General features: G+C 53.2%; 6 protein-coding genes across 6 annotated transcripts; 4 read left to right on the top strand and 2 right to left on the bottom strand.

The window, feature by feature from the left end:
- Positions 1-2343: 2343 nt before the first annotated feature.
- Positions 2344-3064, top strand: INS49_002777 (uncharacterized protein; the record flags this gene model as incomplete). Its single annotated transcript, XM_043163578.1, has 2 exons — positions 2344-2670; positions 2753-3064. 2 exons carry the CDS (start codon positions 2344-2346, stop codon positions 3062-3064), a joined length of 639 nt encoding a protein of 212 aa, XP_043032084.1.
- A 1210-nt stretch (positions 3065-4274) lies between these two features.
- Positions 4275-5222, top strand: INS49_002776 (uncharacterized protein; the record flags this gene model as incomplete). The annotated part of the gene is made up of 2 exons (XM_043163577.1): positions 4275-4400; positions 4872-5222. The coding sequence occupies 2 exons, from the start codon at positions 4275-4277 to the stop codon at positions 5220-5222; spliced, it is 477 nt and encodes a 158-aa protein (XP_043032083.1).
- A 164-nt stretch (positions 5223-5386) lies between these two features.
- INS49_002775 (uncharacterized protein) lies at positions 5387-6183 on the bottom strand (the record flags this gene model as incomplete). Its single annotated transcript, XM_043163576.1, has 2 exons — positions 5387-5764; positions 5821-6183. The coding sequence occupies 2 exons, from the start codon at positions 6181-6183 to the stop codon at positions 5387-5389; spliced, it is 741 nt and encodes a 246-aa protein (XP_043032082.1).
- A 769-nt stretch (positions 6184-6952) lies between these two features.
- Positions 6953-8718, bottom strand: INS49_002774 (uncharacterized protein; the record flags this gene model as incomplete). Its single annotated transcript, XM_043163575.1, has 3 exons — positions 6953-8312; positions 8375-8449; positions 8546-8718. 3 exons carry the CDS (start codon positions 8716-8718, stop codon positions 6953-6955), a joined length of 1608 nt encoding a protein of 535 aa, XP_043032081.1.
- Positions 8719-10470: 1752 nt separating this feature from the next.
- INS49_002773 (uncharacterized protein) lies at positions 10471-13742 on the top strand (the record flags this gene model as incomplete). Its single annotated transcript, XM_043163574.1, has 3 exons — positions 10471-11071; positions 11128-12538; positions 12596-13742. The coding sequence occupies 3 exons, from the start codon at positions 10471-10473 to the stop codon at positions 13740-13742; spliced, it is 3159 nt and encodes a 1052-aa protein (XP_043032080.1).
- A 330-nt stretch (positions 13743-14072) lies between these two features.
- INS49_002772 (uncharacterized protein) lies at positions 14073-15895 on the top strand (the record flags this gene model as incomplete). The annotated part of the gene is made up of 3 exons (XM_043163573.1): positions 14073-14261; positions 14329-15237; positions 15272-15895. 3 exons carry the CDS (start codon positions 14073-14075, stop codon positions 15893-15895), a joined length of 1722 nt encoding a protein of 573 aa, XP_043032079.1.
- Positions 15896-16985: the final 1090 nt, after the last annotated feature.

Raw genomic sequence — 16985 nt, 5'->3', positions numbered from 1 at the left:
TTACTTATTAACGTTAAGCTAAATAAATAAGTAACCCTAAAAGCTTAATCTCTTAATTTAGGTAATAATATTAAAGAAGATAAATACTATAATACTATTAGCTTATGCAATAAATATTAAGGGAGGCCGGCAAGTTAGCATTAATTAATATAAATATATAAGCATAACAACCCATATAAATCTTTAAAGAAAGGGGGAAGGGTTAAAATAAGAATTAGCATTAATTAATATAAATTATTGCAATAAAAGTTGCATTAATTAATGCTAACTATTTAATATAAGGTTGAATGGATAATAATAGGTGCTAATAAGGGAAACTTAAAGTTATCTTATTTAATGGTTTTAAATTTGCATTAATTAGTGCTAACTTAAGAACTAAATTAGCTAAGCACCATTTTTACTTTACCTTACTTATTATTATTTAGTGCTTATAAATATACTTTATAATTTTAAGGCTAAGAATCTTACTAAGTTTTATAATGTTTACTTTAATAGCCATTAAAAAGTAAAAGAGCATAACTTAACAGTATTACTTTCTAATCTATTCTTAGTTCTACATAGTATTTGCATTTAAGGGTACCTAAGGCTTAAGTTTAGTAAATTTTATAATATTATCTTTAAAATCCCATTAAGTTAAATAAACTACCTTATTATCTTTATTTTTAATCTTATAAATAGGCAAGAAGCCATAATTTAAGGGTAAATTATACTTTATTAACTAAATCTTCTTCTTAATAAAATTAACCTTTATCTTTTTAATAAGGACCTTAAGGTATTTAAATAAACTTAATAAAGCTATAATAACAAAAAGGTTATTACCATTATAAAATGCTTTAAATTATAAAATGCTATTACTCTTAACTAATTCACTATTTAAAACGCCGGCTAATTAAGTTGGTTTCTTAAATTTTAATACCTTAGCTAATTTCTTAGGAGCTTTTAAAGAAGGCATAGGCTCAAACTTATTAGCCTTAAAAGGTAATTAAGCAGCCAACCTGCTCTTTCCTTAAAGCTATTTATTAAGCAAACTAAAAGCTGCAGTACTACTTTAGCCACAGCTTATACTGCTACTATAGCTACTAATTCTAATATTCACACAGCCTTAGCTTAAAGGCATTAATAGTTCTATATTAAAATCCTTAGCTAGCTTATTAAGTATAATATTCTTTAAGCAATGGCTTAAGTGCAATATTACCTTTTAGCCTTTAAGCTTTATAACTATGGCCTTTGCTTTCTTAAGGCCTATATTATCATTTTATATTTTCTTAATCTTTAAATAATTAACATTAATTAATGCAATTTAGTTCGTATACTTATAAAATTAAAATAAAGAGCGAAAGGTATAAGGAAAAGGAAAGAAATAAAAGAAAGGTAGGAAGTTAAGGGTTTAAATATCCCTAAGGAAAGAATTCTACCGCCTTGCAAATAAATCTTCACTACCCTCTCCTAATTAAAAAGGATATTACGTAATTTAACCTATCAGCATTTATTTACTAATACTAAGTAAGGTTTCCGCTTACTTAGTAATTATTAACAGTATTAGCAATAAAGCCTATTTACCTTTATACCTTATATAAATTAAATAGTTTATTATCTTAATAATACTTCTATTAATAATTTTAAGTAATTTAATTTAATAATTAGCTTTAATAAATACAAAGAAATAATTTAAAAGAGTATTAATTAATATATAATAAGTATATATTTAAAGTAGAATACTTAAAACATTTGCTTTATATAAATAGTAGGGTAGCTATAGTTTTAAAAAGCTAGCTCCTAAGGTATACCTATATTTTAAAGTGCATGCAGCCAATTTCCTTATACTAAGTGGGTCAACGCTGGAAGCTAGGTAAGCGTACTATAAAAGCTGGGTGGGCATACGCTGACTTGGATACCCGCCGCTCCATCGCGGTAGTCAAGTACCCACCCCCGACATGATATGATCCCTCGCGGGATGTTTCGAGCAAATTAGAGGCAAGAAACAAACGCCCGAAGGTCTAGAATTCCGGGAGCGGCACGAGGCTGGACGGGGACTGCTGCTTGATTATCCACCGGGTCATACAGGATATAAGAGCATCACTCTCGAACCTCGACGTTTGTGTTTACTCTCATTCCTCATTCCGCTCTTCAGCCCAAACTTCAAGTCCTTCCAGTCATTTTCGAAGCTAGTCTTCAGGTTCTTTCTCTTTCTCGGTCCAGGCCAGACATTAATTCGCAAGTCGAAACTTCCAACGCCTTTCTTCCAACGTCTAAACCAGCAAATCACGCGAGTACTCGAATTCCAGCGCACACATACAACAGACAACAAAAGAAATCTCGATATCAAATCGAAAATCAATCAAAATGGTCAAGATCACCCCCCTCGTCGCCTCCATCCTCCTGTCCATGGTCGCCGCCCAGGGCCAGGCCCAGTTCCCCACCGGCACCGACTTCCCTGTCCCCACCGGAACTGATGCCATCCCCTTCCCTTCCGGAACGGATGGCTTCGGCGGTGGCTTCGGCGGCGGCTTCGGCGGCCCCGGTGGACACCACCACTCTGGTGTCCCCAGCGGCTTCCCCAGCGGCTTCCCCACTGGTGGATTCGGCGGAGAGGGCTTCGGACACCACTCCGCGGTGGTCCCCGCCCCACTGGTGGTTTTGGCGGCTTCGGCGGTGAGAGGCCCACTGGTGGTAAGTCTTTGACTAGTGTTTCGGCACCAATGTTTCAATGCTAATAATGAATTCAGGCTTCGGTGGTGGTGAGGGTCCTCAGCCCACTGGCGGATTCGGTGGCTTCGGAGGTGGTGAGTCCGGCGGCGCCCAGCCTACTGGCGGCTTCGGTGGTGGCTTCGGAGGCGGTGAGTCCGGCTCCCAGCCCACCGGCCCCTTCGGCGGCTCTGGCGCGTCTCCCTCCGGCAGCTTCGGCGAGTTCGGTTCAAGCAACTACGCCAAGCGCCAGGAGTTCCAGGACGGCGCCCCATCCGGCTTCCAGACCTTCACCCGCGGCCCTAAGCCCACCGGCTCTTTCGGTGGTGAGGGCGCCCAGCCTTCTGGCTTCCCTCAGGGTGGCGAGTTCCAGAACTAAGTCTTTGGTTCTTGGTTGACAAGCGTCCATTTCTTCGACCACTCCACGGATCAGGCACTTAATATTGAGACGGCGACTCGCTAAATCATCAACAAGGCGCGAAAGGGCTCGAAATTGGGAATACGGTGTTCTCGGACTTTTCATGTAACTATTTTTCACCTCAAGGTGACAGGGCAAGCTCACTTGAGATGCTCACACTTTGAAGATGCGACTGGCATATTTGGGTAACATATACAACACATTGGTTTGAACCAACCATATGCAAGCTGAACAAACGGGTGTAATGCATGTATCCAATATGGTCTGCTCTAAAATCCCGAAAGTGTCACGATGTAAGGTAGTAGCGGGTGCCACAGAGTGTGGCGTCGCATCTTTTGACAGAAAGGTATTCCACAGTGGATGAATGACGCATTCTTCTGTGACGTAAAGACTTTCTGCAAGCGCCGCTCCGCCTAGACATGATATTATCCATGAGACTCGCGGCAGCCGTATAGGCATGTGCTGAATGGTCATTGCATTGTTTACTAGGGAACGTGCTTTTCTAGGGGGAGCCATCCATGATGATCTCAGGGAGGTTTCCTTCTAATCAGGTTAGCAAGACAACTTGGAAGCCCACGGTCCTGGAAACAGACCAAACTCTCTATGCGTTTATTCCCGCAATGATCGGTAGACTCACCTGTAAGGAAGGCAATTTAATGCGATCTTTCTTAGATCGGTATCCAGACCCATAGAAAGGTGTATGTGTATTGGACATGTCACGTATCGAGGGCTGACATCATTGCGAAATCAAGCCATGAGTATCGTCATCGAGTTTGCCTAGGACCAACGCACAGAAATAGGTTGAAGTTCAAAGTAGAGAATGGATTACTCCATGCAGGTCTATCAAATGAAGTAATTAGACACCTCGATGTTGTGCATGGACTGGCTTGGTCCAAAGCAATGCCTCGGCTCAGTCCCATTTCGCCGTCTTGGTATGACGGTCAATACGATAGTGAAAGTTTCTAGGGGTCCAAAAGAATCAAAATTACCCTCTATGGCAAGGCGCACTAGGCGGCTACCCGAGTGGGAGAGGATGGACCCTGAGACGGGCACGCAACACTTGGGATGAAACGTCACAAGGCTGATCTGCACCGCCCAAAGATTGCCAAGATGGGAATCTGCTTTCGAGAAAGTTCACGTCATGCCTAAATCGTCAACAAAGCCATTCAAAATGATCAAAGCCAAACTGCCTACCGGCCTGGTCCGACATCAGCCAACGATGCTGGAAGATTCTGCGCCAGGCAATACCGAACGTTCACGAGCTGAATTCCAAGCCAACGGCTCAAGTATGGCGGAGGTCCGATGAACCCTGAATCAGAAAACCTGGCCTGGATCACTGCAAGTGCAGGAAACGACGAAGGAGATACGCCTAGTTCACATGCTTTGGGGAACATCTGAGGGTTACGATGCTCCTCCAGACTCTACCATGACGATGGCGCATTTGGGATATAAAATCCAGCCCTGCTCAGGTCTGAGGAAAGGTTATTGAAGACAATTGCAAAGCAAACTGCACAGATTGAAACTCTTCATCCATCAACCAAACTCAAATAATCCCTCAAACAATTTGAAATCTCTTCAAGTCAAAATGAGATTCACAACAAGCACCACAGCCCTCCTCATCTCCCTCGCCCTGACAGTCTCAGCGGCACCAACGTGAGTACCTCAGCACATTTCGCAGGCACAAGACAGCCCGTAGCTGACACAGTACCTCCTAGGACACTCTCAACTTCTCTCAAGAACCCACCAGAACAAGAAGTCCCAAGCATAGTCGGCGGCCCTCGAGCTAGCAGGCGGCATCACCTCGGACGCCGGCGCAGACAAGGTCGGCGACGCGCTCTCGGGCGCCGGGGACGCGGTAGACGGCAGCGACGCGGAGAAGAAGAAACCCCACCGCGTGCGGACCCTCAAGCGCGGCGACAAGGCAGACAAGGACGGCAAGAAGGAGGCGGCGGCGGGCGCGACGGGCGGCGCCCTTGAGCTTGCCGGGGCCATCACGTCTGCCGCTGGGGCGGACAAGGTCGGGGATGCGCTGTCGGCTGCTGGGGGCGCTGTTGATGGGAAGAAGGGTGGTGATGGCAAGGCCGGTGATGGTAAAGGGTGTGATGGAGCGGCGCATTAAACACGTGCGGCTGAGGAAACAGCGTTAACTGAGCATTCCAGCCGCTTGGAGAAGCGAATTTGGTTCTCATCTTGTATTATTAGTATGTTTCTCAAGTACTGCATACTGGTGTTGTCCATATCAGAACCAAGTGTACTATATCCCATCACAAACATCCTCCCACGTCAGACAAAAGCCGCCCCGTTGACATGAACAATCTGCCCCGCAACCCACGCGCTGTCCTTGCCGCTGAGGAACGCCACCACACTCGCAATGTCCTCAGGCTCCCCCAGGCGACCAAACGGGCTGGCCTTCTTGATGCCCTCCAGCATGGCCTCGCTCTTGCCCTCGAAGAACAACTCTGTCCCCGTCGGCCCGGGCGCGACGGCGTTGACGTTGATGCCCTTGGCGGCCAGGTCCTTGGCCATGATCCGGGTCATCTGCTCGACCGCGCCCTTGGTCGCGCCGTACAGCAGGTACGGCGGCGCCACCGTGCTGGCCTTTGCGATGCCGGTGCTGACGAAGATCACACGGCCGCCGGGCGCCATGTGCGCGGCTGCTTTCTATGGACGGGTCAGCATGTGGGATGTTCGGTCAAGCAGGGACGGGTAAGACAAACCTGTGCAAGGAAATACGGCCCCTTGACGTTCAGCGCAAAAGCCCTGTCGAAGTCCTCCTCTGTCGTGTTCCCAGTCGTCCTCATCGGCATGATCCCCGCGTTGGGGATGACCACGTCGACCCGGCCGAACCTCTCCACCGTCGCGGCGATCAGCTTCTCCACCCCCGCGACGGAGCCGACGTCCGCCTGCACCGCGAGCGCCCTGTCCTGGCCAATGGCCTGGACGACCTCGTCCGCGGCCGAGGCGTCCCCGGAGAAGTTGACGACAACCGAGGCGCCGTCTTGGGCCAGCCGTTGGGAGATGGCCCTTCCAATACCCTTGGAGCCGCCGGTGACGATGATGACCTTCCCAGAGAGAGACATGCCGCTTGCTGTTGGTGGTAATTGACTCTTTGCGGATTGCTGGATATGTCGAAATGTGTATGGTGCGTGTAGCGAATTCGCTGGAATGTAGTGATGGCAAGTCTCCGGCGAGATAACTACAGCTCGAGGAGAGCAAAAGAGGCACGTTCATATCATCCTCGTGCCACCGGCGCTAACACGCACCGGCCTCATCCAGCGCGCATTAGCCACCCTTTATCTCCAGTAAACGCGGTTCAGCAGGATGGCCGAAGGGCGCATCGCCACGTCCTGATTGCTGATCAATGGGCTGCATTTCAGCTCTTGCACGAACACAAGTGAGCGAGACGTGGTCGTAAGGCCGACGAAGGAACAATGTGCGGATCAGATGAATCCACGCGGGTGGGTGGAGGTAAGAGCGGCTCGGAGCGCGACCCCGGCGTTGTCGTTGGGGCGTCGGATTTGGAACAATCCTGATGCCAAGATCCGATGGCTGTACATCTTCGGATTAAGACTCAGGGTCTAACCCGGAAATAGCCTTGTACTGCCAACCCTCATTTCACATGTGCGCAGTCGCAGTCGAGTGTCTACTCTTGCGCCCACAAACGCAGACCTCTGTCATTTCCACATGGTCACTGAACACGATTTTTACGAAGCACGTTTCTTCTTGGTGACATGTGGTCGTCTATCACACAGCAGAGGCAGCACATGAACGTGGGTTTCTCAGCATCAAATCGGCTGCGAGTCTCATTATGGTGCTAAGCACCTATCATACACGCATGGCCGCAACTCATTAAACCTCAATCTCCTTAGCATCAGCCTGCACATTCATCGTGTTCAGCACCGTCTGCGCGCTCCTCTTCTCCAGAGACTTCTTGACCGGGTTCGGCGCTGAGAAGACCTCCTCCAACTCCTCAAGGGTGCGGCCCTTGGTCTCGGGGAAGAAGAAGTACATGAAGGCGCCCTCGAACAGGTCCCAGAAGACGAAGACGATGTAGAAGTAGTAGCCAATCTTCTCAAATGCCGGGCCGGAGCTGTACTGGATGATGACGCTCGAGACGGCAGAGGCAAAGTTGCCAACGGCCGTACCTTTGGCGCGGGTGGATGTGGGTAGCGTCTCGGCGATGTACATGCTCTGCAACGGTGTCCAACCAAACGAGAAGACAATGCCGAAGATGAAGATGAAGGCGACGGTGGCGTTTCCTGCAGAGTGGTTGTCTGGCTGATCGATAGACAGCTTCGAGGTGCCGGTGATGATGGCAAAGCATAGCGATGAGAAGACGATGGAGTACAGCAGCAGAGGCCGTCGTCCCACGACGTCGGTCATACGGGCGCCGAGACAAGCGCCGAAGAAGCAGAGCACGGGGTTGATACCGTTCAGGGCCAGGACTGTGTGCTCCTGGGTAATGCCGGCGTTGACGAGCATAGTAGGCAGGTAGTAGCTCGATAGGGAGTTACCACTGAGTTGACCGAAGCAAGCCATGCCGAGGACACAAATCAAACGCCTGCGGGCTGAGTGCGTGTCCCAAAGCTCGTGGTAGTCCCACCACTTCTTGTCCGACGCTTCACTGGAGATCTGATTCGCCATTTCCTTCAACTGAAGCTGAACGTAAGGATGGTTCGGGTCACCCTCGCCATGGTATTTGGTCAGGACTCTGGCGGCCTCCTCATGCCTGTCTCGGGCAATAAGCCAACGAGGCGACTCTGGCAAGGTGAAAGCGAAGATCACGACAAGCCCAGAAGTAATCATTTGGCACCAGATGGGGATCCGCCATGCCCGAGTGTGGTCGTCGATATAGGCACACCCATACACGACCCACGAAGCAATTATACTACCGATGTACCAAGTGCAGTTGTAGAGTCCAGTCAAGGTACCGCGAAAGGCTGGGTGGGCCATCTCGCTGACATATGTTGGCGCGGAGACACAGCAGAAGCTGACGCCGAAGCCGAGAATAAATCGACCGCCGAGGAATTGGCGCTGGGTCGTGGAAGGGGCCTGCACGCACGTTCCGATGATGACAATGGCCGAGCCGATGAACATTCCGGCGCGTCGTCCGAGGTAGTCGTTTATAGGGCCGGTGAGGAAGACGGCTGCGACCGAACCAATATTGTACATGGCAAAGACGAGACCGGTTCCGGATCCTGCCTCGCTCCTTTATTTTCAGGCATGATTAGCATCTTTGCCAGAGAGTCTGGCACAGAAGGGGGTACAGACATGTTGAAGTAGCGCTGATACGCTTTCATTCCGTTCAGACCACCCATAAGCGACCCATCGTAGCCATTCAGGCAGCTAGGACCATGTCAGCAATGTCACCTTTTGGCAAGACATGAGAATCTTTGTGGTTTTCTCTGTTTTCTCTGTTGCAGAAGAAGAGTGGCAACGTACCCGCAGAGGTAAGCAACAGAGAGAACAAGGTAGAGCCGGAACATTGGCCATGTCCAGGGAGAGGTCTTGCCCTCTGTTTCGTGGGCTATGTGAACGACATGGTCGACATTGGTCGGGTCGTCATGGTGGTCGACACTATGGACGCCGGTAGGCTTTTCGTCGATGGTCGCCATGGTCGCCAGAGTATCTCAGCGGCTGTTGAGGAGATGGTGAAGAATTGCAGTCCACCCAAAACCGGCGTGATCCGAAAGGCTGAGAGGTGAGAAGGTGGGTGGAGGCAGGAGGCATAACTTTATATGTGCATCACTTCGAGGGCAGGATAGGCGAGACGCAGTGCAACCTTGGGGGCAGACAGAGCGCGTCCAGACAGGCCTAGCGGGCATGGACCGACAGTCGACCAAGGCAACCAACCAACCGGCCAACCCATGCTGGCGCGAGCTTGAACGGTGGTGAACCGAAGAACTGGTCCGACGCGTCGGGCCCATGGGCATGTGGACGGAGATGCAGAGTGGGCAGAGGACACCAGGGGACTATGGTTGGTTCCTGGGTCCCCCGCATTACTGCCATTGGTGGGTAGACAGCACCCCATGGGCAGCGACATGCGATGGCCCTAGTGGACAATGGCCGGAGATGGCCAGCCTGGTGCGCTACGGACCCTTGTTGTGAAAGGAGGCGTGCATGTTGGATGTCGGCTCCGGACGGCCCATTGGCTTCGTTTTGTCTCGAAGCAGCCGGGCAAGGGAGAAAGAAGTCAGGCAATCGGGGCAGTGTGGCTCGAGAGAGGTGCGGGTAAATGCACGCCATGCAAAAGAAGGAAAGACAGCTCGGTATGTCGGGCAAGAACTGCTGGGTGTGCCGTGCCCCACTCTTTCCATCTCGTGGCTTCCTCAGACCGGGGCAGGGCCTGGGCTGATCTGGGGTGAGGATGGGGTTGTCTGACAGACCCACCCTCTTCCCCCAAGCTCGGCTCCGTCTTCCCCGGCTGGTCCTGCAAAGACACATGCACATGTACCTATGCTCAGAAACAAGCCGCGTGGATACTTCTCCCCTAGTTCTACCGACTAAGGTTTCAATCAACTCACCCAATGTTTTCCAGCACCCTAGAGGACTTTTTTTTGGTCTTGCAGGATGCTTTTACGAGATCAGCTGCCCAAAATCTGGATTGCACTGTCTTCTTCCCGGGACCAAACTCGTGGCGAGGTAACTCTTGTATTGTACCGGATAGTCTAGATCCGCACGTTGTCAGGAACCTGTCTCGTGTAAGACAAACGAAGACCGCAGTCTACAACGGCAACACGATACTGCAGTGCTCGCCATTGAGGAACAGTCAACATGTGAGTGCGGGTTCCTTTGCGGAGAATGCGGGGTAAGAAGGGAGCGTCAGTTGGGGTGAGCATGACCCCGCCATGGACAGGCACGACATGTGCGAAAGGGCTTCATTGCTCGTCAGGTCTGGGCAGAGAAAAAAAAGTCCCAATTTTGTTCCCTTGGCTTGGCCTATTCAACCGAGAATTGCCCGCTCCCGACCAGAGGAAAACATTCTCATCACTACCGACTCGTTCTTCGGAAACAGGCAATCCATGCATGTGCGGGTTCCAATCGCAGACGCGCCCCATGCAGAATTGTGGACTGGTAGCATCATCGTCCCTGCAGAGTAGCATACTTCGGCCTCCTCATCCAAGCAGGAGCGAGATCGTCTCGGGAGCTGTCCGCCCCGCCCACTGTTGACAGTCACATTATTATCGTGGTCACTGCATGCATCATCGTCTCGAAGGTCTCATTGTTGTGGTCACTGCAGCTCTAGCCAAAGCTCGTGTCACTATCGGTAGAGCTCTAGATAAAGCTCGCACTGCTCGCACTTCGCCCCCCTCCCCACCCACACTCCCACCTCTTCCCCAGCTCTCCCACCTCGTGACGAGACCTCAATGGGACAAAACTTCAGGATGGCTCCTCGCGGCATTCCTCTCCAGGAGCACAAGGATAGGCCCGACTACATCAACGAGGCCGTCTTCAGGCGCAACTGTCTCCCCGCCCGCTCCTACTTCATACCGGAGACCTCGCTGCTGCTCAATGGCAGCTGGGACTTCCACTACGCCTCCACCCCGCTCGAGGCCCCCGAGCCAGAGGCCGGCGAGACCACAGCCTGGGGTAAACTGAATGTGCCAGGTCACTGGCAGCTCCAGGGACACGGAAAGCCCTGGTACACCAATGTCCAGTTCCCGATCCCCGTCTGCCCTCCTTACGTGCCCAGTGACAACCCTACCGGCACTTACAGAAGGGCATTCCACGTCCCAAACACCTGGGACTCCGGATCCCAGCTGAGACTGCGCTTCGACGGAGTAGACAGCGCGTATCATGTCTTTGTCAACGGTGTGCTGGTAGGCTATGCGCAGGGATCGAGGAACCCGCACGAGTTCGATGTGTCCGACTATGTCGCCAGGGACGGGCCAAACGAGTTGTTTGTACGCGTCTACCAGTGGTCAGATGGCACTTATATAGAGGACCAGGACCAATGGTGGCTTTCTGGTAACTATACCTATCCCTGGCGTGCTCCGGGTATCTCATGCTGACTTCCGCCCCAGGTATCTTCCGAGACGTCCATCTGCTTGCTTTCCCCGCCGAAACCAGAATCGACGACTGGTTCTTGCGAACTGACCTGGACTCCAACTATGAGAATGCCACACTAGAGGCCTCAGTGGATGTGCTGAGCAAAGAGAAGGCAACTCTGAAGCTCACACTCTCGGAGCTGGATAAGGAGGGCGGCAAGGTCATTGACACGAAAGAAGTCTCTGTGCAGTCAGGTACATCCAAAGTCGATCTCTCCATACCTGTGAACAAGCCGGAGAAGTGGACTGCCGAGTCGCCATATCTGTACAACGTCGAGCTTGCCCTGAGCAGCTCTTCTTCGAAACCGTACACCGTCACACAGAGGATTGGCTTCCGGAAGGTCGAGCTCATCAACGGGCTCATGACCGTCAATGGCACCCCTATACGCCTGCGGGGTGTCAACCGGCACGAGCACCACCCCCACTTTGGCCGGGCTGTTCCGCTTGACTTTATCAAGCGTGATTTGCTTCTCATGAAGACGCACAACGTCAACGCTCTTCGCTGCTCCCACTACCCCTCCCATCCTAAGATCCTGGATATGTGCGACGAGCTTGGTCTCTGGGTCATGGACGAGGCTGACCTCGAATGCCATGGTTTCTATGACGCAGTCGCAAGGCCTCAGGACATCCCTGAGCACCAGGACTACGAGGAGCGTAAGAAGTTCACCTTCCCCCAAGCTGCCAAGTTCACCACCGACAACGCGGCCTGGAAGGAGGCATACGTAGACCGTATGCGGGATCTTGTCCAGCGCGACAAGAACCACACATCTGTCATTGTGTGGAGCTTGGGCAACGAGGCCTTCTACGGTCAAAACCACAAGGCCATGTACGAGTACGGCAAGAAGGTTGACCCAGGGCGGCTGATCCACTACGAAGGTGATGTGCACGCGGAGACGGCCGACATGTACAGTTACATGTATCCGCCCATCGAGCGGCTGCTCAAGCTTTCCCAGACCGAAGGCGTCAAGGATGGCAAGTTTGAGAAGCCCGTGGTCCTGTGCGAGTACGGGCACGCTATGGGTAACGGTCCCGGCTGGCTCGAAGATTATGAGGAGCTTTTCCGGACGCACCCCCGCCTCCAGGGCGGCTTCATCTGGGAGTGGGCAAACCACGGCCTCTGGAAGGAAGAGGGCGACGGTACTGGCAAGGGTGGATACTATGCGTACGGAGGCGACTTTGGCGATGTTCCCAATGATGGCACATTCGTCATGGATGGATTGTGTTTCAGCACCCATGAGCCCACCCCAGGTCTGACCGAGTTCAAGAAGGTCATCCAGCCAGTGGGGCTTTCCGTCAACGGTCAGAAGCTTACTCTGGAGAACTACTACGACTTCATCGACCTCAAGCACCTCGCGGCCTCCTACAAGTTGGAGGAGTTTGGGGAGGAGTAAGTGATCTTGCCCACCGCCCAGCCAAAATTTGTTCACTAATAAACTCTTTTTAGATCTAAGCTCCTTGCATCCGGCAAGCTTGACATTCCTGACATCAAGGCTGGCAAGAAGGGCGAGATTGATCTGAGCGGGCCCTTGTCCAAGTACAAGAGCAGCAAGGAGGTGTATGTGACTGTGTCGCTGACCCTCCGTGACGAGACATCTTGGGCAGCCGCCGGCCACGAGATTGCCTGGAAGCAGTGGCAGGTATCCAAGGCGGCTTCCCCAACGACGTCGCTGGCCCTGAACAAGATGTCGTCTCCGGTCCAAGTCACCTCGGCTGGTGCAAAGGTCAACGTCTCCGGCCCCAATTATAGCTTCACATTCGACCGCGCTCGCGGAGCTCCGACCTCTTGGGCCGTCAACGGCGTGTCTATCCTTGAGGCCAACCCCACCACCGGTGTCGCTATTGAGCCATCCTTCTGGCGCCCTGCCACAGACAACGACGTCCCTGGCGAGCTCCCCTACTGGCAGCGCTTCGGTGTGGATGTGCTGGGAAGTCAGGGCCGTTCCTTCACTGTCGACACTTCTGATTCGAACAAGGCCGTCCTGAAGTCTCACATATTCATCACACCACCAATTCTGGCATGGGGATATGAGTGCCACATTGAGTACACAATCACAAACACCGGCACCCTGCACATCGACGTCAAGAGCGCCAAGCCCACAGGCGCGAAGCCCACGCACGTGCCGCGCGCGGGTCTGAACCTGAGGCTGAGCAAGAAGCTCGACAAGGTCAAATGGCTCGGCCTGGGCCCGGGCGAGAGCTACCCGGACAAGAAGGACTCGCAGCGCACCGGGGTCTGGACGGCCGACTCGGTCAAGGACCTGCAGACGCCGTACGAGGTCCCGCAGGAGAACGCGAACCGCATGGAGGCGCGGTACGTGACGCTTACGGACAACCACGACGCCGGCGTCAGGGCCGTCGCGCAGGGCTTCGAGGGCGGCTTCAGCTGGGTGGCGAGCAACCACTCTGCCGAGACGATCCAGAACGCGCGGCACCCGCCTGACCTGGTTGAGGAGGACGCCACGCTGCTGAGGCTGGATTACCAGGTTGCTGGCGTGGGCACGGCGGCTTGTGGGCCTGGTGTGAGGGAGGATCTGCTGGTGAAGGCTGAGGAGATCAGCTTTGGGTTTGTGCTGGAGAGTGTTGGACTGTAGGTACCCTCTTCGACACAATTGGGCACCTAGGTAATGACCGTGCACGACTTTGATCTCATTGGTCGAAGATGGACACATCGTAGATCACGAATGATAGAACATGATGCATGATAGGTGTGCCTCCTCTTTTCGCCGATGAAATGTGACTCTGTCAGCACTAGAGGACCTTCGCATGCTGCCGAAGGTGCCTCGCGTCTGGTATGCATGGCCTCCGCAGCATGGCCTGCATGGTCGACCACTATATAATCAACCTGCTGGCATATTCTGATTGATTGTTTCTTAATCATCAGATCCTAACCTGGCCACTCGACAGTCACTCTCACAGACATCATGGCAGCCTTCATGTCTCTATACAGTACCTTGCTATGGACAAGCATTCTTGCCGTGCTTTACATTGGATACCGTGCAGCTCTACCGAAGCCCCTGCCCGGCATCCCATACGACCACGATGCGGCAAGGAAGCTCTTTGGCGATGTGCCCGAGATGATGAGCTACGTCAGGCGCACGAAGCGGATATTTGTGCGTGTCCTGATGAGCCTGGTTTCAAATAATATTGATCCTATGTTTTCGTGCTAACTCCCTCCAGTGCTGGCTCACCTCCCTAACAGACCGGCACAACAGCCCCATCGTGCAGGCGTTCATCAAGCCCTTCTCGCTCCCCTGGGTGGTGGTCACAGACCCCTTTGAGAGCCAGGACATCCTGCTCCGGCGCAGCCGCGAGTTCGACCGGGCGCCCTTCTTCCGCGAGGTCCTCGGCGGGCTCATCCCCAAGCAGCACTCCCACTTCCTCAGCACCGACGACCAGTTCCGGAGGAACCGCGCCCTCGTGAACCACCTCATGGCGCCGACGTTCATCCGCGAGGTCAGCGCCCCCGAGATGTACAGGGAGACCGAGGAGATGATCCGCGTGTGGGGGGTCAAGTGCGACAAGGCGGCCGGCAGGCCCTTCTCCGCCCACCACGACCTGACGTACCTCGCGCTGGACGCCATCCTCGCGGCCATGTTCGGCCTGGGCGGGGAGGAGGATATCACTATGCAGCGCCTCCGCGAGGTCCAGAAGTGGACGTCGGGGCTGGAGTCTACCAAGAACGCCGACGAGCCGGTGCCTTTCCCCGAGAATGAGGACATCGTGCCGCCCATCTCCGCCGCCATCATCACCCTCTCCGTGTCCCTGACGGACAACCAGCTCTCGCCCATGCCGGCCCTCACGGCGTGGGTGATGCGGAAGTTTCCCTACATGAGGAAGGCGATCGCCATCAAGGAGGAGTACCTCCACCGAAAGGTCAACGAGTGTATCGCGCTCATCGCCGCAGGTGACAACGCCACGACTGCCTCCCAGCCCCGCAGCGCGCTTCACTCCGTCCTGCTCCGCGAGCGAGAGACGGCGTCCAAGGAGGGCCGCAGGCCAGAGTACCACAGCCGTGCGATCGCGGACGAGTTCATCGGCTTCATGATGGCCGGTCACGACACGACGGCAACGACCATGGCGTGGTCCGTCAAGCTGCTGGCCGACAACCCGGGAGGCACAGGGCCGCCTGCGGGGCGAGCTGCGGGCCGCCCTCCCCGCCGCCGCCAGTGGAGAGCGGGCTCCTACCTACACGGAGCTGGCGGGTGCGCACGTGCCGTACCTGGACGCCGTGGTCGAAGAGACTCTGCGACACGCCAACTCGATCGCGTTCGTGGTGCGGCGGGCCATGTGCGATACAGAAGTGCTGGGCCGGAACATCCCGCGCGACACCAACGTGTTCCTAATGGCCAACGGGGCCGGGTACCTCACCCCGAACATGCCCATCGAGGACGGGCTGCGCAACCCCAGGGCGCGGAGGGAGGTCGCCTCCAATGCCAAGGCACTCACGGGGGCCTGGGAGGACGGCGACATCGGCGCCTTCCGGCCGGAGCGGTGGCTCAAGACGACGGCGGAGGGCCTGGCTTTCGACTCCATGGCCGGGCCATCGTTATCCTTTGGATTAGGTCCCAGAGGGTGCTATGGCAAGAGGCTGGCGCTGCAGGCGTTGCGGATCCAGATCGCGCTTGTGGTGTGGCACTTTGAGCTGAGGCGGTGTCCCCCGGGGCTGAGTTCGTATAATGCTGTGCAGAAGTTCGCGCGGGAGCCTACGCAGTGCTATGTCAGGCTGTCAAGGGTTGAGTGGTAACCGCGGGGCTTTAATACTTCTGCCTATCACCGGTTCCTACGTTTCTAGTCAACAAGACATAGCGCTCCGAGGTTTGAGAGTATGGTCGAGCGGACTCAGGGGGGCATATCGATAGGATAGCGAAATCATCTGTCACTCTACGTATATGAATTTTGATATAAGGTGATCAGGTTCAAACTACGATGAGCTCGATGGAGAGCGCAGTTATGGGTGATGTGACTACATGCTTTCCAGCCGAGCTTGTCCACTCTTACTTGTTAGTTACAGGATATTTGAGATCCTGTTCAGAGTCCGATGAGTTGGCATAGAGAAGGAACACTGTCAAGTCAGATACAACTGTCAAACTTATAGTTAAGCGTCCGCATCCCCTCGAGTCTATCCTGCAGTACATGCCGCTGCCACCGATTCCGCAAGATCCACAGTCTCTGAGTTATATCCACTATGCCCTCTCTTGTCCAGACTTTCTGAGGATCTCACTAGAGAATGGAGCGGACCCCAACTCTGGTGACGACTGCACCCGGCCTCCATTGTTGCACTTTCTCACCATGGTCGACAGGCTGAGACCCGCCAAGCCGGAAGCCCTCAGGATCCTACCGGACAGACGGCGAGGGACAGTCATTCCTGACAATAATGAGGAGATGCACCTTGGCCATGGCCAACAATGCGCTCTTCGACGCAGAACTTGAGAATAAGAACCTAGGGTTTGCAGCGGGTCTACTAGTGAGAAATTTCTTCATCACCTTGGATGCGAAATCCGGCGAGGACTCCGTGAAGCCGCGGCCAGAGGCTGTAGCGGACGCTAATTACTACGATTATCTTGATCGGGTGGCTGCAGATTCTGACAGGAAAAGACGACTGGAACAGTCGGGATGGAAACAGAAGATGGAGGTAGTTGAAGGGGTCCAACCGCTTCTGGCTTCTTCATTCCTTTGGAGCCCTTTCTAGTCTCCACTGTAGTATTAATAAGTCAGTTTGCATGAGAATTTTAGTAACTGATATTCCAAAGTTGCCATCGAAAAGTGAAAGATTGTAACCGATTATCAGTGTACATGTTAGGAATCGCGACCGAACGCTCCCGCTCATGAAGTGC

Source organism: Diaporthe citri, assembly GCF_014595645.1.
Source record: "Diaporthe citri strain NFHF-8-4 chromosome Unknown scaffold_1, whole genome shotgun sequence".
NCBI lineage: Eukaryota > Fungi > Ascomycota > Sordariomycetes > Diaporthales > Diaporthaceae > Diaporthe > Diaporthe citri.
The sequence above is the reverse complement of the archived record's forward strand: the minus strand, read 5'-3'. Positions and strand labels throughout refer to the sequence as shown.